At 43.7% G+C, this 25,682-nt stretch overlaps 1 protein-coding gene across 2 annotated transcripts in view; it reads right to left on the reverse strand.

Annotated features, from left to right (window-relative positions):
- Positions 1 to 13,554: 13,554 nt before the first annotated feature.
- The window catches only part of strip1 (striatin interacting protein 1), a 118,037-nt gene continuing 105,909 nt past the window's right edge, over positions 13,555 to 25,682 (reverse strand). The window contains exons 19-21 of one of the 2 annotated variants that reach the window (XM_070859291.1): positions 15,981 to 16,085; positions 15,014 to 15,218; positions 13,555 to 13,870 (exon numbers count right to left, since the gene is read on the reverse strand). In XM_070859291.1, the coding sequence (XP_070715392.1) occupies positions 13,623 to 13,870; positions 15,014 to 15,218; positions 15,981 to 16,085 (558 nt within the window). In that variant the 3' untranslated portion in view covers positions 13,555 to 13,622. Of the gene's footprint in view, positions 13,871 to 15,013; positions 15,219 to 15,980; positions 16,086 to 25,682 lie in introns of those variants that run through there. The other variant, XR_011587499.1, reaches the window with a different exon arrangement.

A 25,682-nucleotide genomic window follows, 5' to 3' on the forward strand; every position in this document is an offset into this window, starting at 1 on the left:
GGACAGTGATAAGCTCTTTGGTGTACATTCTCAGTTTCGTGTGGATGGGGCTCAGGGATGGTCTGAATACCTTGTTGCACCACAGTCTCTCAAACATCTTTTACTCATGATGGATTGGCTAGCGCCAGTATCCAGTTCCATGGCTACGGGTAAGCCATTCAATTTTACATTTAGCATTATAGGTGGACATTTCATCGAAAATGTGTGCACCCTGTGTACTTCAACATCTGCCTCCTCTCGCTGAGGCTCGAAATTGCTTTGATCCACCGTGGACCGATCTTCCTCTGCCACGTGGTGGTTAGCAGGTCTTGCAGAGCTTGCAGCTCGTCGGCAAGCTTGTTGGAGGTGCCCCATTGTTCCACAGCTCTTGCAAGCATACCCTTTGAAGCGGCATGAATAAGCTGAATGGAAGCCTCCACAACGCCAACAAGGTGTGAATTGCCTTGCATTCATCCTTTGTTGCGGACTCTGAGTCATCTGGGTCACCTGAGACCTGCCGGCAGTTGCAGACTCTTGGGTTCTGCCCTGTACATTTCTGCTCGCAAACACAGTTCCAGTTAATTTATGAACATTGCTAGCACTTGTGTGCTGAGAGATTTGTTTGGTGTTATCACTGGTGGACATAAACGCCTGTGCTATCGCAATGGCCTTACTGAGGGTCGGTGTCTCTACAGTCAAAAGTTTTCGTATAACGGTCTCGTGGGCAATGCCCAGTACAAAAAAGTCTCTGAGCATTTGCTCCAGGTAGCCATCAAACTCACATTGTCCTGCAAGTCGCCTTAGCTCGGCGACGTAGCTCGCCACTTCCTGACCTTCAGATCGCTGGCACGTGTGGAACCGATACCTCGCCATCAGCACGCTCTCCCTCGGGTTAAGATGCTCCCGAACCAGTGTACACAGCTCCTCATACGACTTATCTGTGGGTTTCACCGGAGCCAGAAGATTCTTCATGAGGCTGTAGGTCGGTGCCCCGCAGACTGTGAGGAGGACCGCTCTCCTTTTTGCAGCGCTTCCTTCTCCACCGCTCGTTGGCTACAAAGTACTGGTCTAGCCGTTCGACATAGGCTTCCCAGTCCTCGCCCTCCGAGAACTTCTCCAGGATGCCCACAGTTTGCTGCATCTTTGCGTTGGATTCGTATTCTCGTCGCCAGTTATTGTGTTCCTAACACAGATGAGACTGCACACAGGGAGGTTAAAGTAACAGTGACCTCAATCTTTAATAAGACACTCCAGAGTGAGGAACAGGCCTTAGGGGCCGGCTTATATACAGTGCTCCCAAGGAATGCTGGGATACCTTGGGACTTCAGGGGATGCACTCCCTGGTGGCGGAACATGGGAGTGCATGCTTTACAGATACACAACACTATAATTTTGTGTTTCATACACAAGTTCCCCAAGGTCGCGCTGCACTGCAGCACTTTGCAATCTTTCTCCACTCAAATAGTGACTTGCTGTATGATTTTTTTTTCTGCCAAAGTGCATGACCTCACACTTTCCAACATTATACTCCATCTGCCAGATTTTTGCCCACTCACTTAGCCTGTCTATGTCTTTTTACAGATTTTTTTTGTGTCTTCCTCACACATTGCTTTTCCTCCCATCTTTGTATCGTCAGCAAACTTGGCTACGTTACACTCAGTCCCTTCTTCCAAGTCGTTAATATAGATTGTAAATATTTGGGGTCCCAGCACTGATCCCTGCGGCACCCCAATAGTTACTGGTTGCCAACCAGAGAATGAACCATTTATCCCGACACTCTGTTCTCTGTTTGTTAGCCAATCCTCTATCCATTCTAATATATTACCCCCAACCCCGTGAACTTTTATCTTGTACAGTAACCTTTTATGTGGCACCTTGTCAAATGCCTTCTGCAAGTCCAAATACACCACATCCACTGGTTACCCTTTATCCACCCTGTTCATTACATCCTCAAAGAACTCCAGAAAATTTGTCAAACATGATTTCCCCTTCATAATCCATGCTGACTCTGCCTGACCAAATGTTGCTTTTCCAAATGTCCTGCTACTGCTTCTTTAAAAATGGATTCCAACATTTTCCCAACCACAGATTTTAGGCTAACCGGTCTATAGTTACCTGCTTTTTGTCTGCCTCCTTTTTTAAATAAGAACGTTACATTTGCAGTTTTCCAATCTGCTGGGACCTCCCCAGAATCCAGGGAATTTTGCTAAATTACAACCAATGCATCCACAATCCCTGCCGCTACTTCTCTTAAGACCCCAGGATGCAAGCCATCAGGTCCAGAGGATTTATCCACCTTTAGTCCCATTATCTTACTGAGTACCACCGCCTTAGTGATTGTGATTGTGTTAAGTTCCTCCCCCCCTATAGCTCCTTGACTATCCACTGTTGGGATATTGTTTGTATGCTCTACCATAAAAGTTCTCTACCAGCCTGCATACAGCACTGCCCCCCCAGTCATCAAGATCCACGGCGCGGCCCTGGACAACGTGGACCACTTCCCATACCTCGGGAGCCTCTTATCAATAAGGGAAGACATTGGCGATGAGATTCAACACCACCTCCAATGCAGCCTTCGGCTGCCTGCGGAAAAGCGTGTTTGAAGACCAGGCCTCAAATCTGCCACCAAGCTCATGGTCTACAAGGCTGTAGTAATACCCGCCCTCCTGTATGGCTGAGACATGGACCATGTACAGTATATACCTCGTCGCTGGAGAAATACCACCAAGGATGTCTCCACAAGATCCTGCAAATCCCCTGGGAGGACAGACGCACCAACGTTAGCGTCCTCGACCAGGCCAACATCCCCAGCATCGAAGCATTGACCACACTCGATCAGCTCCGCTGGGCAGGCCACATTGTCCGCATGCCAGGCACGAGACTCCCAAAGCAAGCGCTCTACTCTGAACTCCCTCACGGCAAACGAGCCAAAGATGGGCAGAGGAAACGTTACAAGGACACCCTCAAAGTGCAACATCTCCACCGACACCTGGGAGTCCCTGGCCAAAAACTGCCCTAAGGGGAGGAAGTGCATCTGGGAGGGCACTGAGTACCTCGAGTCTCATCGCCGAGAGCATGCAGAAATCAAGTGCAGGCAGCGGAAGGAATGTGCGGCAACCAGTCCCACCCTCCCTCTCGCTCAACGACTGTCTGTCCCACCTGTGACAGAGACTGTAATTCCCGTATTGGACTGTTCAGCCACCTGAGAACTCACTTTTAGAGTGGAAGCAAGTCTTCCTCGATTCCAAGGGACTTCCTATGATGATGTAGCTTTTGCACTTGTCAGAAATGAGCCTACAAATTTGCTCTTCTATCTCCCTCTGACTGTTTGGGGGCTCTACAGTAACTCCCAGCAGTGCTTTTTTTTGTTCTTCAATTCACCCCCATATGGCCTCATTTATTGATCCTTCCAAAATATCCCTCCTCACAGCTGTAATTGTTTCTTTTGTTAATACTGCAAACCCCCCTCCTTTTTTACCCCCTCTCTATCCCATCTGAAAACCTTGTAACCAGGAATATTGAGTTGCCATACCTGCCCTTCTTTCAGCCATGTCTCAGTAATGGCTATAATATGTATCTATCTGTGCTCTCAGCTCATCCGCCTTATTCCTTAGACTCCTTCCATTGAAGGACATACCATTTAGCACTGCCAAATTCTCTTGTCTATTTTCTGTTTCCTCTGCCTTCCAAATTCATGTTCTAATTTTCTGCTTTCCAATTCCTGCTTTGCTTCTCTCCCTTCTGAATATACTCCCAGGTTCCCAGCCCCCTGCCAAGCGAGTTTAAACCCTCCCAACAGCACTAGCAAGGATATTGGTTCAGCTCTGTTACAGTGTAACCTGTCCGACTTGTACAGGTCCAACCTCCCCGAAAAATGGCGCAATGCCTCAGGAAGCTAAAGCCCTCCCACCAGCACCATATCTCTAGCCATGCATTCATCTGCTCTATCCTATTTCTGTACTCACTAGCACGTGGCATTGGCAGTAACCCGGACATTACTAGCTTTGAGGTCCTGCTTTATAATCTCTCCCCTAACTCTCTCAAATCTGACTGGAGGACCTCATCCCTCTTTCTACCTATGTCATTGGTACCAATATGGACCACGACCTCTGGCTGTTCACCGTCCCCTCAGAATGTCCTGCAGCTGCTCAGTGACATGTTGAAAGTTGTACTACCGCAGGTGAATCCAGAGTGTTCTCCACCCCATCCAAACCTCCCTCCTTCCCATTTCCCCATCCCTCACCCCATCCCTCACTTTTCCCCAATCCACCCCGTCCTTTTGACATAAATTGTTTTTTTATTCGTTCATGGGATGTGGGCATCGCTGGCAAGGCCGGCATTTATTGCCCCATGAGAAGATGGTGGTCAGCTGCCTTCTTGAAACCGCTGCAGTCCGTGTGGTGAACGTGCTCCCACAGTGCTGTTAGGGAGGGAGTTCCAGGATCGTGACCCAGCGATGAAACATAAAAACATAGAAAATAGGTGCAGGAATATGCCATTCGGCCCTTCGAGCCTGCACCACTATTCAATAAGATCATGGCTGATCATTCACCTCAGTACCCCTTTCCTGCTTTCTCTCCATACCCCTTGATCCCTTTAGTCGTAAGGGCCATATCTAACGCCCTCTTGAATACATCCAACGAACTGGCATCAACAGTTTTGCCGTAGAGAATTCCACAGGTTAACAACTCTGAGTGAAGAAGTTTCTCCTCATCTCAGTCCTAAATGGCTTACCCCTTATCTTTAGACTGTGTGCCCTGGTTCTGGACTTCCCCAACATCCGGAACATTCTTCCTGCATCTAACCTGTCCAGTCCCATCAGAATTTTATGTTTCTATGATATCCCCTCTCATCCTTCGAAACTCCAGTGAATACAGGCCCAGTCGATCCAGCATCTCCTCATGTCAGACTTGCCATCCCGGGAATCAGTCTGGTGAACCTTCACTCCACTCTCAATAGCAAGAACATCCTTCCTCAGATTAGACCAAAACTGAACACACTATTCCAGGTGAGGCCTCACTAAGGCCCTGCACAACTGCAGTAACATAAGAACATAAGAATTAGGAACAGGAGTAGGCCATCTAGCCCCTCGAGCCTGCTCCACCATTCAACAAGATCATGGCTGATCTGGCCGTGGACTCAGCTCCACTTACCCGCCCGCTCCCCGTAACCCTTAATTCCCTTATTGGTTAAAAATCTATCTATCTGTGACTTGAATACATTCAATGAGCTAGCCTCAACTGCTTCCTTGGGCAGAGAATTCCACAGATTCACAACCCCCTGGGAGAATAAATTTCTTCTCAACTCGGTTTTAAATTGGCTCCCCTGTATTTTGAGGCTGTGCCCCCTAGTTCAAGTCTCCCCAACCAGTGGAAACAACCTCTCTGCCTCTATCTTGTCGATCCCTTTCATTATTTTAAATGTTTCTATAAGATTCCCCCCTCATCCTTCTGAACTCCAATGAGTAAAGACCCAGCCTACTCAATCTATCATCATAAGGTAACCCCCTCATCTCCGGAATCAGCCTCGTGAATCGTCTCTGTACCCCCTCCAAAGCTAGTATATCCTTCCTTAAGTAAGGTGACCAAAACTGCATGCAGTACTCCAGGTGCGGCCTCACCAATACCCTATACAGTTGCAGAAGGACCTCCCTGCTTTTGTACGCCATCCCTCTCGCAATGAAGGCCAACATCCCATTCGCCTTCCTGATTACCTGCTGCACCTGCAAACTAACTTTTGGGATTCATGCACAAGGACCCCCAGGTCCCTCTGCATCTCAGCATGTTGTAATTTCTCCCCATTCAAATAACATTCCCTTTTACTGTTTTTTTTCCCCAAGGTGGATGACCTCACACTTTCCGACATTGTATTCTATCTGCCAAACCTTAGCCCATTCGCTTAACCTATCTAAATCTCTTTGCAGCCTTTCTGTGTCCTCTACACAACCAGCTTTCCCACTAATCTTTGTGTCATCTGCAAATTTTGTTACACTACACTCTGTCCCCTCTTCCAGGTCATCTATGTATATTGTAAACAGTTGTGGTCCCAGCACTGATCCCTGTGGCACACCACTAACCACCGATTTCCAACCCGAAAAGGACCCATTTATCCCGACTCTCTGCTTTCTGTTAGCCAGCCAATTCTCTATCCCTGCTAATACATTTCCTCTGATTCCGCGTACCCTTATCTTCTGCAGTAACATTTTGTGTGGCACCTTATCGAATGCCTTTTGAAAATCTAAATACACCACATCCATCGGTACACCTCTGTCCACCATGCTTGTTATATCCTCAAAGAATTCCAGTAAATTAGTTAAACATGATTTCCCCTTCATGAATCCATGCTGCGTCTGCTTGATTGCACTATTCCTATCTCGATGTCCCGCTATTTCTTCCTTAATGATAGTTTCAAGCATTTTCCCCACTACAGATGTTAAACTAACTGGCCTATAGTTACCTGCCTTTTGTCTGCCCCCTTTTTTAAACAGGCGTTACATTAGCTGTTTTCCAACCCGCTGGTACCTACCCAGAGTCCAGAGATTTTTGGTAGATTATAACAAATGCATCTGCTATAACTTCCGCCATCTCTTTTAATACCCTGGGATGCATTTCATCAGGACCAGGGGACTTGTCTACCTTGAGTCCCATTAGCCTGTCCAGCACTACCCCCCTAGTGATAGTGATTGTCTCAAGGTCCTCCCTTCCCACATTCCTGTGACCAGCAATTTTTGCCATGGTTTTTGTGTCTTCCACTGTGAAGACCGAAGCAAAATAATTGTTTAAGGTCTCAGCCATTTCCACATTTCCCAATATTAAATCCCCCTTCTCATCTTCTAAGGGACCAACATTTACTTTAGTCACTCTCCTCCGTTTTATATATCGGTAAAAGCTTTTACTATCTGTTTTTATGTTTTGTGCAAGTTCACTTTCGTAATCTATCTTTCCTTTCTTCATTGCTTTCTTAGTCATTCTTTGCTGTCGTTTAAAATTTTCCCAATCTTCTATTTTCCCACTAACCGTGGCCACCTTATACGCATTGGTTTTTAATTTGATACTCTCCTTTATTTCCTTGGTTATCCACAACTGGTTATCCCTTCTCTTACCGGCCTTCTTTTTCACTGGAATATATTTTTGTTGAGCACTATGAAAGAGCTCCTTAAAAGTCCTCCACTGTTCCTCAATTGTGCCACCGTTTAGTCTGTTTCCAGTCTACTTTAGCCAACTCTGCCCTCAAGACCTCCCTGCTCCTATATTCAAATCCCCTAGCTATGAAGGCCAACATACTATTTGCCTTCTTCACCGACTGCTGTACCATGACACCCAGGTCTCGTTGCATCTCCCCTTCTCCTAATCTGCTGCCATTCAGATAATATTCTGCCTTCGTGTTTTTGCCAAAATGGATAACCTCACATTTATCCACATTGTACTGCATCTGTTATGCGTTTGCTCACTCGCCTAACCTGTCCAAGTCACCCTGCAGCCTCTTAACGTCCTCCTCACAGCTCACACCACCACCCAGCTTAGTGTCATCTGCAAATTTGGAGATATTACACTCAATTCCTTCATCCAAATCATTGTGTATTGTAAATAGCTGGGATCCCAGCACTGAGCCCTGCAGCACCCCACTAGTCACTGCCTGCCATTCTGAAAAGGACCAATTTATCCCGACTCTGTTTCCTGTCTGTCAACCAGTTCTCTATCCACGTCAGTACATTACCCCCAATACCATGTGCTTTAATTTTGCACACCAATCTCTTGTGTGGGACCTTGTCAAAAGCTTTTTGAAAGTCCAAATACACCACATCCACTGGTTCTCCCTTGTCTACTCTACGAGTTATATCCTCAAAAAAATTCCAGAAGATTTGTCAAGCATGATTTCCCTTTCATAAATCCATGCTGACTTGGACTGATCCTGTCACTGCTTTCCAAATGTGCTGCTATTTCATCTTTAATAACTGATTCCAACATTTTCCCCACTGCTGATGTCAGGCTAACCGGTCTTTAATTACCTGTTTTTTCTCTCCCTCCTTTCTTAAAAAGTGGTGTTACATTAGCTACCCTCCAATCCATAGGAACTGATCCAGAATCAATAGACTGTTGGAAAATGATCACCAATGCATCCACTATTTGTAGGGCCACTTCCTTAAGTACTCTGGGATGCAGACTATCAGGCCCCAGGGATTTATCGGCCTTCAATCCCATCAATTTCCCGCCTAAACAATTTCCTTCAGTTCCTCCTTCTCACATGGACCCTCGGTCCCTTATTATTTCCAGAAGGATATTTGTGTCTTCCTTCGTGAAGATGGAACCAAAGTATTTGTTCAAGTCGGCCGCCATTTCTTTGTTCCCCATTATAAATTCACCTGAATCTGACTGCAAGGGACCTATGTTTGTCTTCACAAATCTTTTTCTCTTCACATGTCTATAGAAGCTTTTGCAGTCAGTTTTTATGTTCCCGGCAAGCTTCCTCTCATACTCTACTTTCCCCCTCCTAATTAAACCCTTTGTCCTCCGCTGCTGAATTATCAAAATTCTTCCAGTCCTCAGGCTTGCTTCTTTTTCTGGCCAATTTATATGCCTCGTCCTTGGATTTAACACTATCCTTAATTTCCCTCTTAGCCACGGTTGAGCCACCTTCCCAGTTTTATTTTTACTCCAGACAATGATGTGCAATTGTTGAAGTTCATCCATGTGATCTTTAAATGTTTGCCATTGCCTATACTCCGTCAACCCTTTAAGTATCATTTGCCAATCTATTCTAGCCAATTCACATCTTATATCATCGAAGTTACGTTTCCTTAAGTTCAGGAGCCTTGTCTCTGAATTAACTGTGTCACTCTCCATCTTAATAAAGAATTCTGCAATATTATGGTTACTCTTTCCCAAGGGGCCTTGCACAACAAGATTGCTAATTAGTCCTTTATGGTTGCGTATCACCCAGAGTAGGATGGCCAGCCCTCTAGTTGGTTCCTCGACATGATGAAGGAACGGCGATATATTTCCAAGTCAGGATGGTGTGGGATATGGAGGGAAATGTGGAGGTGATGGTGTTCCCAATCGCTTGCTACCCTTGTCCTTCTAGGTGGTTGAGGTCGCAGGTTTGGGAGGTGTTACAGTGCATCTTATGAGATGGTACACATTGCAGCCACGGTACATCGGTGATGGAATGAATGTTAAAGGTGGTGGATGGGGTCCCGATCAAGTGGGCTGCTTTGTGCTGGATGGTGTCGAGCTTCTTGAGTGTTGTTGGAGCTGCACTCATCCAGGCAAGTGGAGAGTGTTCCATCACACTCCTGACTTGTGCCTTGTAGATGGGGGAAAAGCCGTTGGGGAGTCAGGTGGTGAGACACTCGCCACGGAATACTCAGCCTCTGACCCGCTCTTGTTGCCACGGTATTTATGGGGCTGGTCCAGTTAAATTCCTGGTCAATGATGATGGTAGGGGATTCAGTGATGGTAATGCTGTTGAATATCAGTACACAAACACTAAAGCTTATCACACACTGATGCAAACTCCAGTTCAACTCTCTATAAGTGTGCAAGGTCATCATTTTCACTTATATCCCAAGATAATGATTTTTTTGGGGGGTTTACTTTGGAGTCCAGCCAGGAAAATAAAACACAATAGGCCAGAATTTGCAGTGGGTAGTGACGACAAAGTAATAACGCTCGTTACTACCGCAGTGAAAGTGACCGCACGCGCACCAGCGGAAATCCTACGGCTGCAGTCAATAATTCTCCACCCCCCCCCCCCCCCCCCCAGTGAAACAGAGGAAAGCTTGGGTTTTCCCACAGTAAAATCCCCGTTAAAAACCCCATTTAATGTTGTGCCTTGTTGGATGCGGTATAATTAGGGTTTTAACACCGTACTGATTACTACACAAACGTTATTTGTTTGGCTCTCTAACTTTTTTAAAAAGTCGGGATAAAAGCATGTTCTCATTTCTACTTCGCTGTCTGCGCGGATTCTGTATTGTGATTGGCTGCTGAGACAGTTTGTTAATATCACAGCAGATTGTGCTCAGGAATTCCCCACTATGGATGGCAAACAGAGATCTGTGGGCAGTTTTCTCTGGGGCCACAGGCCGCAAACTCCGGGCCAATAACGTACATTCAAAAAGGGAGTGCAACAGTTTGTGCACAGCCAGGACCAACACAGTAGCGATTCTGTATTTATATATTTAACACGGGTAAACAAAAAATGCACAGCACTTGAGACAAGAAATGAAGGTTCACGTATAGATGTGACATCATCATCGTGGACGTTGCATGTTTTCAACATGTTCTGCTTTTATTTCAGTGTCCGAATTCCATGCAGGTTCTCCAGTAAATAGAGATACGGAAAGCGTTAATGGGCAGAATTATATTTGGTAGCAAACCCCTTTGGTGCCACATAAGCCATTAAATAGCCCAGAGTAAGCCAGGAGCCCACAGCCATAAAAGTAACATCAACATTTAGAAAGTTGGCTGGATTTGAGCATAGAATCTGACTGGGCAACTTTCATCCTCCACTTAAAGAATTGGCGCTTAAAAACAACCTTCAATAAGGGAGCAAAAACAAAGCTGCAACAGAAACAAATTCAGAAACTAAGCCACTTATTGTGCCTCATAAAATTCAGAGCAAGTACAGGCACTGGGAAAAGGTTAAATAATCTCCGTAACAGGCCTCTTTCGGGGTCAATATTTCAGCGCTTGGTCTCTGGTTTTATAACTAGCTTTTAATCAATACCACCTTATTCCCAATTTCACAACTCCGACCTCATTCAAAACATCAAGCACATTTTTCAGCCGTCAAAGATTTGGTTGCAATGGACCAGTTATTTTGAATAGACCTGCAAGGCTGCTGAAGGCCAAGAGTTTGCAGATTAATGCCTTGTTCATCCCAAGATACATTGGATTTTATTGGGAGTCGACTGTTCATAAAAGGAACTGGGATTTTGCTCCTCTGCTGGTTCAGTGGATCTGCCACATTATTACACATTCAACTTTATACCAGGTTGGAATTCCATTCCTTGTAATAGACCCCATAATACCCACAAAGATGGGGCCAGCAGCCTCATCACTATATACACAACGCTAAGGAGTGTTGCAACCAGTAACTCAGATCATGTGTCATATACATAAACTGGTTATACCCCATTAACACACGGTGTTTTGAGTAACTTCCAGCCCACACAAGGCCAGGACCATTATTCTCAGAATGTGAATAACCCACAGGGAAAGAGTTCCGATGTCATGAAGCGGGAACACACAAAGGAAATAATTCAATAATACAATTCATTTACAGAAATTATCTATTTTACTAACATACATATAACAAAACCATGTTTTAAATGTTCATAACATCTAATATTAGTATAGCACCATGATTAAAAAGGAATACAGTATGATTGCAGTTTGTAGCATTGCTTTGCCAGAAAGGCTCTATGATTGACATGCCTTATAAGGTCACGCTTGCAAAAATGAGAGACAGTATGTGAACCTGCAGTCCACATACGCAGAGATTAAGAACCAATGCATGATAGATATCTCAATTTGCAGATCAACAGCCAAGTTGGACAATGCACATCGCCAGTCTGCAGGAATTAGTGAGGAGTTGCGTGAAAAAGGAATCAGTATTTTTAATAATCTAAATATGCTAGGATACTACGAGTACACCTAAGTCTGGGAATGTGCTAAAATGATCCCAATCCTCATTGCCAAATGTTCTGATTAAATCAAATAAATAAGTGCACTATGAAGCAGTGATGTTGATAAATCATTCTGTTAGTACATCATTCACAATTCACAATTTGTTACTTACAGAACAGAGAGCTAGGTGGCAATAACATTTCACTTAATTCCTCACACACTTCCCATCCCAAAGAAGCTCAAAATATTCCGATGCTTTGTGTTGTTTGAGGGTATATTCTCCAATAAGGGAAGCAGCTCACTTGGTCTGCATCATACCCTGTAGTACCTTCACCTGGTGGTTGAAGAACCTTTTCAGATTCAAAGTGTCACACAGCCACCCTCCTTTCAATTATTTTTCAACACAATTGTTGTTTGACTTAACTCTATCCCAATACAAGAACGGACCCAAATCCTGACAAGCCCATAACTCGTTTGGCGAGAAAAAGAACTATCAATCTTTGCTGAATACATTATTTAATTATGTTGATGCAAAGTGATCTGTACAAAAAACAAACTAAAATACACATTTGAAAAGGGATTAATCTTTTAAAAGATCTGTCATGTAGCAGATCAATGATTTTCAGTCTGCTTAACATTGGAAAAGGGCCATTAGAAATTAATGCATGTGCGTGGATCACAGTGGGCATGGATTCTTTGCACTTTAATCAGGAATTGTGCGCCAGCAGAAGTGAATGGGAAGAGATCGAGTCCAATATACAATTTGAATGAATTGGAGGGGGTTTGATCCATCAAAATCCTACACAGTCGGAGTGAATGGAAAGAGTGTGACTCAATGCAATTCTCCAAAATTAGTCTGGTCTATTGGAATTCCATAAAATGGGAGTTAACAAGGGTCTGATCCATTAGAATTCTATGGTTGGAATAATTTTGCTTTAAAACAAGTATTTAGGATTTTAGTCATGACTGTTTAAACATAGCAGAAATACAACTGTAAGACACACCACTGAGCTCCAGCCCACAATTTCCAAGACATCTCTAGGGCCAGAAAACATTGCTATTACATACATAACGATTAAATGGGAATAATGCAAAATATACACCAAACCACAATACTACCAGTGCCCCACTTACTCACGTCCCACTAAGCAGCTCTTAATGTTTATTAAGAAACCAAGGTAAAGGGTTACGGCCCATAATACATCTGAAGCTATAACAGATAAGAGTGTGTGAATCAGGAAGTGGATTTCTTCATTCTTTATAGATTGTTGCAGGAAGATTAGGAGTAAGAGTTAATGCGATGATCAGCAAAACTGAGATTGGAGCAGGAGAATAAAAATAATTCAAAGGCAGTTATCTCAAACAGCCTGCATTTTCATTCTTTGCAAACAGTTAGAACAGAAGAAAAAGTTTAAGTAGACCATCCAGAAAGACAGATTATTAACAATAAATGATTGCCACAAGAACCAGCAGTCATCTGATCTGACACAGTGACTAACTTCCCTTTATTGCCACCTAGAGGGCAGAATTCTTGCTTAATTTTAGCCACAAAAAGTAGAGAAGTACAAAGCAGCATTTTATGCTTTTTCATCACATCCCCTTTCTCACTAGTCAGTGAGCCCCAGTGGCTTGAATGTCTCTCAATTTCTCCCCTTTCAATTTTTTCATCTCCTTTCCTGATTCTTGCAGGTATGGCTGTCCTCTGGTACCTCATCCAAGTACTTGTTTACGTGTGATCCTAAGCAAGCTATTCAACCATACGAGCCATCACAAGTCCAATGCAATCCCTCCCAATGTCCATACAGGCCCTTCGCAGCAGGTGCTGGGGCTCGGCATTTGGCCTCAGCACCACATATAACGGATGGAAAAAAACTCAGCGAGGATTCCTGTTATCAACATGGTCATAATTAAACAGTATGATCTCAGTCTGCAAAACCCAACTATGTTCATGGAGAGTGACTAATTTATTACAGTTACAAAATAATTGACTACTATACAGAAAGGAGTTGTAAATTACTGCAGAAGCTCCTCCCAGCTGATTGGCTTGGAGAACACTTCCCTCTCGAGCCAAAGGTCATAGTTCATTTGGAAGGCTTCTGGTAGCACCAGCTGCTGTCCCAAGACACTCTGCAAACAGTTATCCACGGGAGCAAAATCAGGATTGCTGGGGTTTTTGTCATATCTACGACTATTAAATCGTTCAATGTTGGCTCTCAACGCACATTCCTCGGCCTGAAAATCCCACGGGCGGGCGTCAAGATCTAAAAACAACATTTTTAAAAATGAGAATTAAATTTGCAACCTTTTTTATTTAAGATGGGCTTCGGAAGATCTTCAAAATTCCTGATGTGCCAATGCAGTCAATTACTGTCATTGTTGGCAGCTTCCGATTGGGTCGAAAATCTTCACCATGCTTGTTCGTAAGGAGACCCTTTGAATGTCATCCCAGAATACCAACTCCACCATATTCCCATTATTATTACAGATAAAAAAATAACTCTACTTGAGTAGGAGCTTAGATTTAATGTTTAATCTAAAAGGAAACAACTCTGACAATGCAACATTATCTTCGTACTGCACTGGTCAGTCAGCCTAGATTATGCATTTCAGCACAAATGGGCAAGCCCTGGATTCCAGTCAATCTTCTGACGTCATCTCTCCCAGCCACAGTCCGTGTGAAGGTGCACTGTGGGAGCATCGCCACCACACGGACTGCAGCAGTTCAAGAAAGTCCAGCACCACCTTGTCAAGGGGCGATTAGGGATGGCCAATAAATGTTGACCTTATCAGTGACACCCACATCCTGAGAATAAATCATTCAAAAAAATATAAATTCAGGGTGCAACTCTGGGCCTTCAGCAGACAATCGAGGTGAGCAGTACTGATTAAGTTCTTCATTACAAAAGGGCCCTTTTTTGGAGGTGATGTTAAACAGAACTCAGCTTTGTGTTCTGCAGTTCAGGTGGATATTAAGGATCCTTTGGCACTTGTTTAAGCACAGGTAGCCCTCCAGTATCCTGGTCAACATTCATCTCTTAACTAACATCACCAAACAGATTCAACTGCTATTTGAGAGATCTTGCTGTGCACAAACTGGCTACTGCATTTACTTACATAACAGTGGTTTAGCTTCAAAGCAATTCACTGCATTTGAAGCACTTTGAGAGAAGTGACAAGGCACCATATAAATGTAAGCTTTTTTCTTCTCTTTCTCTTTAATGAATCGATCTGTTTTTAAATTATCCCAAACATTTTAGCTCGTCTTCTCAGTATGAAGATGAATTACAGGTCAAACCTGAGCAGATGAGATAAAAATTAACTACAGCATCAGCTTTTTGATTTCTGTGGAGAAAGAGTTAAAGAACATGACTTGTGTTACAGAATTACAAATATTGGCCCCTTACCATTTCCATAAGCCCAGTCATCGTTCAGTCGGTGGCGCACCTTTTGGTAGATTGCGGACATTGTCTTCATGTTGCTTTTCCGCCACTGGCGGCCCAGGTATTTGGTCTGCACCTTCAGCAGCTTCAGGACATATAACTGCATCATGGCTTGTTTCACCTTGAGTGCTCGCTTCAGGATCGGGGCCGACTTAAACACTACCAGCATCTATATAATAAACAAGACATGAACAGATACTCACTGAAGGCAACGGATGACAGGCTGTCCCCCTTTTTTAAATGCTCCTCTTTGCAAAATATGACCTAATAATTTCATACTACAATTTGGTAAGTGATAACATTCCCCAGTGTGCAGGTATCAAACATGGATTCCTAAAATTATTTTATATTTTAGGGGTTTACAGCTGTGATTTAGTGTTGTAATAAATGTTATTATAGACTGTGGTGGGATCTCATACATAGAAACTGTTGAAAAACCACGAATATGACGTACTGACTAGCTTTAAAGCATCCTCTTCATTGTAAAGGTTGAATGTAATATTTTACTATACAAAATGCTGAATGCAGCATTGTAGAACACAGAATTTCTATAAGGGAGCGTTTAACAATTAACGCAAGCAGGCAGAGGGAATTTCAGACTCAGGGCAGTCACTTTCCTTTTTAAGGTTTCAGTTTTCACACCAACACTTAACTGGAGCCAGTCAAATCTCACAACCTCGTCAAACTGAAAGACTCAGTATAAGCTGGAGATGGAATGTATAATCGAATCAGGATATGTAACAAGTGCATCAGCAGTTGCACGATGAGGGAACGGTTTCGTATGGTTAGAATTGATTATGTAATTCAAGCAGTCACATTGTTACTACAGTTAATCATTTTTGTATAATTTTTTTAATAAAAAGGAGCCTATTGCTTTTACGATCCGATAGAATTATGAGGTGCTTCTAAATGTATAGTCGACAAGACGCACCATGGTCCTTGAATGTTTCCATTTGGTCAGTTTATTGAGGATTCGAAGGAGGTTTATACACGAAAAGAGGTTCCTCCAGCAGAACTGGTTGTTATCACCCGCTTCCTAGATGGGGCAAAAAAATTGAATCAATATTCAATCTAAGGCAAAGAACTCAAAATATATCACTGAACAGCAGACAACAGTTCAGCAGAGAGAGACATTTTGAACTATTTTGGTTCTACAAGATAAATGATTCAAGGCATACTTTATAAGTATTTATACAAGTATAACAGCTCCTCACTATAAAATTTGTGATTGACCGCTCAAGATCTCCCCAATGGAAGAACCATTCAATGCTATCAGTATAGCAATGGTGAACTTGCTCTGCATCTACTTGAAGTTTGGAAAATTACAATCAGTAACATTAAAGATTGCATTCTTCAGAAGCTTGCATCTGAAAAGAGCATTTTGGGCAAAGGGCTGATGGTTACAGCTAGTGGTGGGAGTGAAAACAAGAGCAATTTGAGGGGAAAATGTGTGTGTTCCACAAGAGGCATTTTCACACAATCTTAGTGAATTGGTTTAAGTGTGACAACACTACATAGAAGCACTACTTAAGGAATCAGATTTCTAAATTGCCACTGGACTACTCATAACTTTACCAAAATTACCCCAAAAGTTTTAATTTTTCTGTTTTGAATGTTACAACTTCAAATTGTTCACAATGTTTTAAAAAGATGCATAAATTTCACCACTGATGCAACCTAATCAAAATATCTAAATGACAATTTTAGTGCCTAACTAATGTTTGTGGCCCAATAATTTCACTAGATCTTGCAATGCTTGCGTGTGATCACTACAAGTGGATCCTACTGTACTATAGATTAATTGTGCATAGTGTATAATTCCGCAATAGAGAAACCCCATAGCTCCCAAATACAGTGAGCGACTACTGCCGCTACCGTTACAATGAACAAAGACCATCTAGCTCACCATTCCATTAAAAACCCATTGCTTCCCAATCAAAGCATCGAAATCAAGATTTCGAGACAAGCCTCATTGGTCCAGAATTACCCTTAAAGTTCTCCCATTGCAAATTCCAATCATTTCTCCACCTCTACCTTCCTCTCCAGGGTTCCATTCCAAGTGCTGATTTCTCGGTGTGGAGGAGAATGATCTCAGTTCCAAGTTTGATTTTATTTGTATAAATGTATGATCCTAGTCTTACCCTCACTATTTAATTTAAGTGCCTTAATCTACCGTTTCCACACCATTTACAATCTATAGTATCGTAGTATGATACAGTACAGGAGGAGGCCATCCAGCTCAGCATGCCTGTGTCAGCTCCTTGCTCGAGCTTTCCAATTAGTCCCACTCCCCTGCTATTTGCCAATAGCCCTCTATTTATTTCCCTTTCACGACAGGAACAGGAGTAGACCATTTAGCTCCTCGAGCCTGTTCTGCCATTCAATGGCTGATCTGTCACCTCTCTCCACATTTACACCATAATCCCTCAATACCTTTGGTTTACAAAAAACGATAAATCTCAGATTGAAAATTAACAATTGATCTAGCATCAATTGCCGTTTGCGGAAGAGAGGTCTAAACTTCTATCACCCTTTGCATGTAGAAGTGTTTCCTAACTTCACTCCTGAAAGGCTTGGCTCTAACTTTTAGGTTATGTCCCCTAATCTTAGATTAGCAGGAATAGTGTCTCTCTGTCTACCCCATCAGCTCCCCTCAATATCCTGAACACTTTAATCAGATCACACCTTTATCTTCTAAATTCCAGGGAATACAACCAGAGTTTGTGTAATCTCTCCTCGTAATTTAACCTTTGGAGTCCAGTTATTATTCTAGTAAACCCAGGCTGCACTCCCTCCAAGGCCAATATCTCCTCCTTAAGGTGTGGGGCCCAGAACTGCTCAGTGCTTCAGGTGTGGTCTAACCAGGGCTTTGTACAGCTGCAGCATAACCTCTACCCCCTTGTATTCTAGTCCTCGAGATATAAAGGCCAGCATTCCATTAGCCTGTTGATTATTTTCTGCACCTGTCCATGACATTTTAATGATCGATGTACATAGACCCCCCCCCCCCCCCGGAGTCTCTTTGGACCTCCATTGTTTTTAACTTTTTACCATTTAGAAAGTATCCTGTTCTACCCTTTTTAGGCCCAAAGTGGATGACCTCACATTTGCCTACATTGAAATTTATTTGCCAGTTTCACTCATTCACTTAATCTATCGATATCCCAATGTCATTTTATGCTTCCACCTACATTGCCTACAATGTCACCTATCTTTATGTCAATGGCAAAATTAGATATGTGGCTTTCTATGTTATCATCCAAGTCGTTAATAAATACTGTGAATAGTTGCAGCCCCAACACAGATCCCTGCGGACACCACTGGTCATATCTCGCCAATTAGAGTACCTGCCCATTATCCCTACTCTCTGTCTCCTGCCACTCAGCTAATTTCCTAACCAGGTCAATAGTTTGCCCTCAATTCTATTGGGCAGAGAAACCCAAGGCAAAAATCAAAAAGGGCCACATTACAGCAACATTTTAAAGGGGCAAAGTGTGTTAGAAAGACAAGCCTGAAGGCTCTGTGCCTCAATGCGAGGAGTATTCGGAAAAATGTGGACGAATTAACTGCACAGATAGCAGTTAACGGGTATGATGTCATTGGCATCACAGAGCCATGGCTCCAGGGTGACCAAGACTGGGAACGCAACATCCAAGGGTATTCAGCATTTAGGAAGGATAGACAGAAAGGAAAAGGAGGTGGGGTGGCATTGCTGGTTAAAGAGGAAATTAATGCAAAAATAGTAAGGAGGGACATTAGCCTGGATGATGTGGAATCTGTATGGGTGGAGCTGCGGAATTCCAAAGGGCAGAAAACGCGAGTGGGAGTTGTGTACAGACCACCAAACAATAGTAGTGAGGTTGGGGATGGCATCAAACAAGAAATAAGGGGTGTGTGCAATAAAGGTACAGCAGTTACCATGGGCGACTTTAATCTACATATTGATTGGACGAACCAAACAGGTAGCAATGCAGTGGAGGAGGATTTCTTGGAGTGTATTAGGGATGGTTTTCTAGACCAATATGTTGAGGAGCTAACGAGAGAGCTGGCCATCCTAGACTGGGTGATGTGTAATGAGAAGGGGCTAATTAGCAATCTTGTTGTGCGAAGCCCCTTGGGGAAGAGTGACCATAATATGGTAGAATTCTTTATTAAGATGGAGAGTGACACAGTTAATTCGGAAACTAGGGTCCTGAACTTAAAGAAAGGTAACTTCGACGGTATGAGGTGTGAATTGGCTAGAATAGACCGGCAAAGGATACTTAAAGGGGTTGACGGTGGATAAGCAATGGCAAACATTTAAAGATCACATGGATGAACTTCAGCAATTGTACATCCATGTCTGGAGTAAAAATAAAACGGGGAAGGTGGCTCAACCATGGCTAACAAGGGAAATTAAGGATAATGTTAAAGCCAAGGAAGAGACATATAATTTGGCTCAAAAAAGCAACAAACCTAAGGACTGGGAGAAATGTAGAATTCAACAGAGGAAGACGAAAGGTTTAATTAAGAGGGGGAAAATATAATACGAGAGGAAGCTTGCAGGGAACATAAAAACTGACTGCAAAAGCTTCTATAAATATGTGAAGAGAAAAAGATTAGTGAAGACAAACAGAGGTCCCTTGCAGTCGGATTCAGGTGAATTTATAATGGGGAATAAAGAAATGGCAGACCAATTGAACAAATACTTCGGTTCCGTCTTCACAAAGGAAGACAAAAATAACCTTCCGATTTTACTAGGGGACAGTGGGTCTAGTGAGGAGGAGGAACTGAAGGATATCCTTATTAGGCGGGAAATTGGGTTAGGGAAATTGATGGTATTGAAGGCCGATACATCCCCGGGGCCTGATAGTCTGCATCCCAGAGTATTTAAGGAAGTGGCCCTAGAAATAGTGGATGCATTGGTGATCATTTTCCAACAGTCAATCGACTCTGGGTCAGTTCCGATGGACTGGAGGGTAGCAAATGTAACACCACTTTTTAAAAAAAGAGAGAGAAAGCGGGAAATTATAGACTGGTTAGCCTGACATCAGTAGTGGGAAAATGTTGGAATCAATCATTATGAAATAGCAGCGCATTTGGAAAGCAGTGACAGGATCGGACCAAGTCAGCATGGATTTAATGAAGGGAAATCATGCTTGACGAATCTTCTGGAATTTTTTGAGCATGTAACTAGCAGAGTGGACAAGGGAGAACCAGTGGACGTGGTGTATTTGGACTTTCAAAAGGCTTTTGACAAGGTCCCGCACAAGAGATTGGTGTGCAAAATCAAAGCGCATGGTATTGGGGGTAATGTACTGACGTGGATAGAGAACTGGTTGGCAGACAGGAAGCAGAGAGTCGGGATAAACGGGTCCTTTTCAGAATGGCAGGCAGTGACTAGTGGAGTGCTGCAGGGGTCAGTGCTGGGACCCCAGCTCTTTACAATATACATTAACGATTTAGATGAAGGAATTGATTGTAATATCTCCAAGTTTGCAGATGACACTAAACTGGGTGGCGGTGTGAGCTGTGAGGGGGACGCTAAGAGGCTGCAGGGTGACTTGGACAGGTTAGGTGAGTGGACAAATGCATGACAAATGCAGTATAATGTGGATTAATGTGAGGTTACCCATTTTGGGGGCAAAAACACGAAGGCAGAATATTATCTGGATGGCGGCAGATTAGGAAAAGGGGAGGTGCAACGAGACCTGGGTGTCATGGTTCATCAGTCACTGAAAGTGGGCATGCAGGTACAGCAGGCGGTGAAGGCAGCAAATGGTATGTTGGCCTTCATAGCTAGGGGATTTGCATATAGGAGCAGGGAGGTCTTACTGCAGTTGTACAGGGCCTTAGTGAGGCCTCACCTGGAATATTGTGTACAGTTTTGGTCTCCTAATCTGAGGAAGGACGTTCTTGCTATTGAGGGAGTGCAGCGAAGGTTCACCAGACTGATTCCAGGAATGGCTGGAGTGTCATATGAGGAGAGACTGGATCAACTGGGCCTTTATTCACTGGAGTTTAGAAGGATGAGAGGGGATCTCAGAAATGTATAAGATTCTGACGGAACTGGACAAGTTAGGTGCGGGAAGAATGTTCCCGATGTTGGGGAAGTCCAGAACCAGGGGACATAGTTTTAGGATAAGGGGTAGGCCATTTAAGACTGAGATGAGGAGAAACTTCTTCACTCAGAGTTGTTAACCAATGGAATTCCCTGCTGCAGAGAGTTGTTGATGCCAGTTCATTGGATATATTCAAGAGGGAGTTAGATATGGCCCTTACGGCTAAGGGGATCAAGGGGTATGGAGAGAAAGCAGGAAAGGGGTACGGAGGGAATGATCAGCCATGATCTTATTGAATGGCGGTGCAGGCCCGAAGGGCCTATTCCAGCACCTATTTTCTATGTTTTGCTGCACTCCCTACATAGCAAGAATGTCCTTCCTCAGATTAGGAGACAAAAACTGCACACAATATTCAAGGTGTGGCCTCACCAAGGCCCTGAACAACTGCAGTAAGACCTCCCTGCTCCTATACTCAATTCCTCTCGCTATGAAGGCCAACATGCCATTTTTGCCTGTTGTACCTGCATGCCAACTTTCAATGACTGATGTACCATGACACCCAGGTCTCGTAGCACCTCCCCTTTTACTAATCTGTCGCCATTCAGATAATATTCTGCCTTCCTGTTTTTGCCACCAAAGTGGATAACCTCACATTTATCTACATTATGCTGCATCTGCCATGCATTTGCCCACTCACCTAACCTGTCGAAGTCACCCTGCAGCCTCTTAGCATCCTCATCATAGCTCAAACTGCCACCCAGCTTAGTGCCATCTGCAAACTTGGAGATATTACATTCAATTCCTTCGTCTAAATCATTAATGTCTATTGTAAATAGCTGGGGTCTCAGCACTGAACCTTGCGGTACCCCACTAGTCACTACCTGCCATTCTGAAAAGGACCCGTTTATTCCTACTCTTTGCTTCCTGTCTGCCAACCAGTTCTCTACCCACGTCAATACTTTACCCCCAATACCATGTGCTTTAATTTTGCACACTCATCTCTTGTGTGGGACCTTGTCAAAAGTCAAATACACCACATCCACTGGTTCGCCCTTGTCCACTGCGCTAGTTACAACCTCAAAAAATTCCAGAAGATTTTTCAAGCATGATTCCCCTTTCATAAATCCATGTTGACTTGGACCGATCCTGTCACTGCTTTCCAAATGCGCTGTTACTTCATCTTTAATAATTGATTCCAACATTTTCCCCACCACTGATGTCAGGCTAACCGGTCTATAATTCAGTTTTCTCTCTCCATCCTTTTTTAAAAAGTGGGGTTTCATTAGCTACCTTCCAATCCATAGGAACTGATCCAGAGTGTATAGAATGTTGGAAAATGACCACCAATGATCCACTATTTCTAGGGCCACTTCCTTAAATACTCTGGGATGTAGATTATCAGGCCCTGGGGATCTCAATCCCATTAATTTCCCGAACACAATTTCCTAGCTAATAAGGATTTCCTTCAGTACCTCCTTCTCGCTAGATCCTCGGTCCCCTAATATTTCCGGAAGGTTATTTGTGTCTTCCTTAGTGAAGACAGAACCAAAGTATTTGTTCAATTAGTCTGCCATTTCGTTGTTCCCCATTATAAATTCACCTTTTTCTGACTGCAAGGGACCTACATTAGTCTTCACTAATCTTTTTCTCTTCACATATCTATAGAAGCTTTTGCAGTCAGTTTTTATGTTCCCTGCAAGCTTATTCTCATACTCTATTTTTCCACTCCTAATTAAACCCTTTGTCCTCCTCTGCTGAATTCTAAATTTCTTCCAGTCCTCAGGTTTGCTGCTTTTTCTGGCCAATTGATATGCCTCTTCCTTGGATTTAACACTATCCTTCACTTCCCTTGTTAACCACGGTTGAGTCACCTTCCCCGTTTTATTTTTATGCCAGACAGGGATGTACAATTGTTGAAATTCATCCATGTGATCTTTAAATGTTTGCCATTGCCTATCCACTGTCAACCCTTGAAGTATCATTCGCCAGTCGATCCTAGCCAATTCATGTCTCATACCATCGAAGTTACCTTTCTTTAAGTTCAGGACCCTAGTCTCTGAATTAAATGTGTCACTCTCCATCTTGAAGAATTCTACCATATTATGATCACTCTTCTCCAAAGGGCCTCGCACAACAAGATTGCTAATTAATCCTCTCTCATTACACAACACCCAGTCGAGGATGGCCCAGTCTCTAATTGGTTCCTCGACATATTGGTCTAGAAAACCATCCCTTATACGCTCCAGGAAATCCTCCGCCAACCTATTGCTACCAGATTGGTTAGCCCAATCAATATGTAGATTAAAGTCACCCATGGTAACTGCTGTACCTATATTGCACGCATCCCGAATTTCCTGTTTGATGCTGTCCCCAACCTCACTACTACTGTTTGGTGGTCTGTACACAACTCCCACTAGCGTTTTCTGCCCTTTGGTGTTCCGCAGCTCTACCCATACAGATTCCACATCATCCAAGCTAATGTCCTTCCTTACTATTGCATTAATCTCCTCTTTAACCAGCAACGCTACCCCACCTCCTTTTCCTTTCTGTCTATCCTTCCTGAATATTAAATACCCAGGATGTTAAGTTCCCAGCCTTGGTCACCCTGGAGCCATGTCTCCGTAATCCCAATTACATCATATCCATTAACAGCTTTCTGCGCAGTTAATTCATCCACCTTATTACGAATGCTCCTCGCATTGAGACTCAGCCTTCAGGCTTGTTTTTTTTTTGAAAAACACTTTGTCCTTTTAGAATTTTGTTGCAATGTGGCCCTTTTTGATTTTTGCCTTGGGTTTCTCTGCCCTCCACTTTTACTTTTCGTCTTTCTATCTTTTGCTTCGGCCCCCATTTTATTTCCCTCTGCCTCCCGGCAGAGGTTCCCATCCCTCTGCCATATTTGTTTAACCCCTCCCCAACAGCACTGGCAAACACTCCGCCTAAGACATTGGTTCCAGTCCTGCCCAGGTGCAGATCATCTGGTTTGTACTGGTCCCACCTCCCCCAGAACCAGTTCCAATGTCCCAGGAATTTGGATCCCTCCCTCTTGCATCACTCTTCAAGCCACGTATTCATCTGAGCTATCCTGCGATTCCTACTCTGATTAGCACATGGCACTGGTAGCAATCCTGAGATTACTACCTTTGAGGTCCTACTTTTTAATTTAACTCCTTGCTCTCTAAATTCAGCCTGTAGGAGCTCATCCCGTTTTTTTTAACCTATATCGTTAGTACTTATATGCACGACAACTGGCTGTTCACCCTCCCCCTCCAGAATGCCCTGCAGCCGCTCCGAGACATCCTTGACCTTTGCAACAGGGAGGCAATGTACCATCCTGGAGTCTCCATTGCGGCCGCAGAAACGCCTATCTATTCCCCTTACAATAGAATTCCCTACCACTATAGCTCTCCCACTCTCTTTCCTGCCCTGCTCTGCAGCAGAGCCACCCCTGGTGCCATGGGGCCCCTGCACTATCTTCCTTCCACTGCTCTGCCTGATGGTCACCCATTCCCTATCTGCCTTTGTAACCTTTACCTGCGGTGTGACCAACTCACTAAACATGCTATTCACGACATCCTCAGCATCGCGGATGCTCCAGAGTGAACCCATGTGCAGCTCCAGTGTCGCAATGCTTTTTCTTTTATCTTTATGTTGTCCTTTACCTCTCGTCAGCCATGGCTGTTTTATTTGGCAAGTAGAGCTCTTGCCCTTCGGGGTATAAACTGGTCTTGTATCACCTTAAGTTCTTGTTTGAACACCTCCCACTGATCAATTTACCCATTAACAGATTTGCCCAGTTTACGGTGGACAGTCCGTCCCATTCCGTTGAAGTCGGCCTTACTGAAATCTAGAATCTTAATAGCTATTTCAGGTTTCCTCTTTCAAACACAAAGTTGAATCATTTTATGGTCGTTTAGATAAATATTCACACAGCATTAGGCTGTTAACTAAATCTGCCGTTACTAGTTGCTAGTCTAATCTCTGCATTTATAAACCTCTCCGGTATATTGTGTGCCAGAAGAGCTCAAGTTTAAACCAGTCTTTCTTCATAACTGGGGAGCATCTTTGCATCAACTCCAGTGCTTGAATGTCTTCCTCCTGTCTTAGTGTCCAGAATGTGACCCTGTACTCAAGACGTAGTCGAACCAGAGCGCTGTACAGTTTAATGATGATTTGATCTCATTTTTACATAGCAATCACAAAATGGAAACAGGCCATTCAGGCCAACCTGTCCTTGTTCCCCTGCCACCCACTCCATCCCTCGCCCTGGCAACTGTCTGAGGCTGAACCACAGTGTTTGCAACCTTGCTGTGGTATTTGACCCAGGTGAGCTTCAGACCACACATCCACACCATCACTAAGACCACCTATTTCCACCGCCGTAATATCAGCCAATTCCATCCTGCCTCAGCTTATCTGCTCATCCCTCATCAATGCCTTTGTTACCACTAGACTTGACTATTTCAATGCACTCCTGGCTGGTCTCCCATCTTCCACCTCCATAAAGTTAAGTTCATCCAAAACTTAACTGCCCATATCCTAACTCACATCGTCCAGTTTACCCATCACCCCTGTGGTCCCTGTCCAGCAAC

Source organism: Pristiophorus japonicus, chromosome 17, assembly GCF_044704955.1.
Source record: "Pristiophorus japonicus isolate sPriJap1 chromosome 17, sPriJap1.hap1, whole genome shotgun sequence".
NCBI classification, from domain to species: Eukaryota; Metazoa; Chordata; class Chondrichthyes; family Pristiophoridae; genus Pristiophorus; species Pristiophorus japonicus.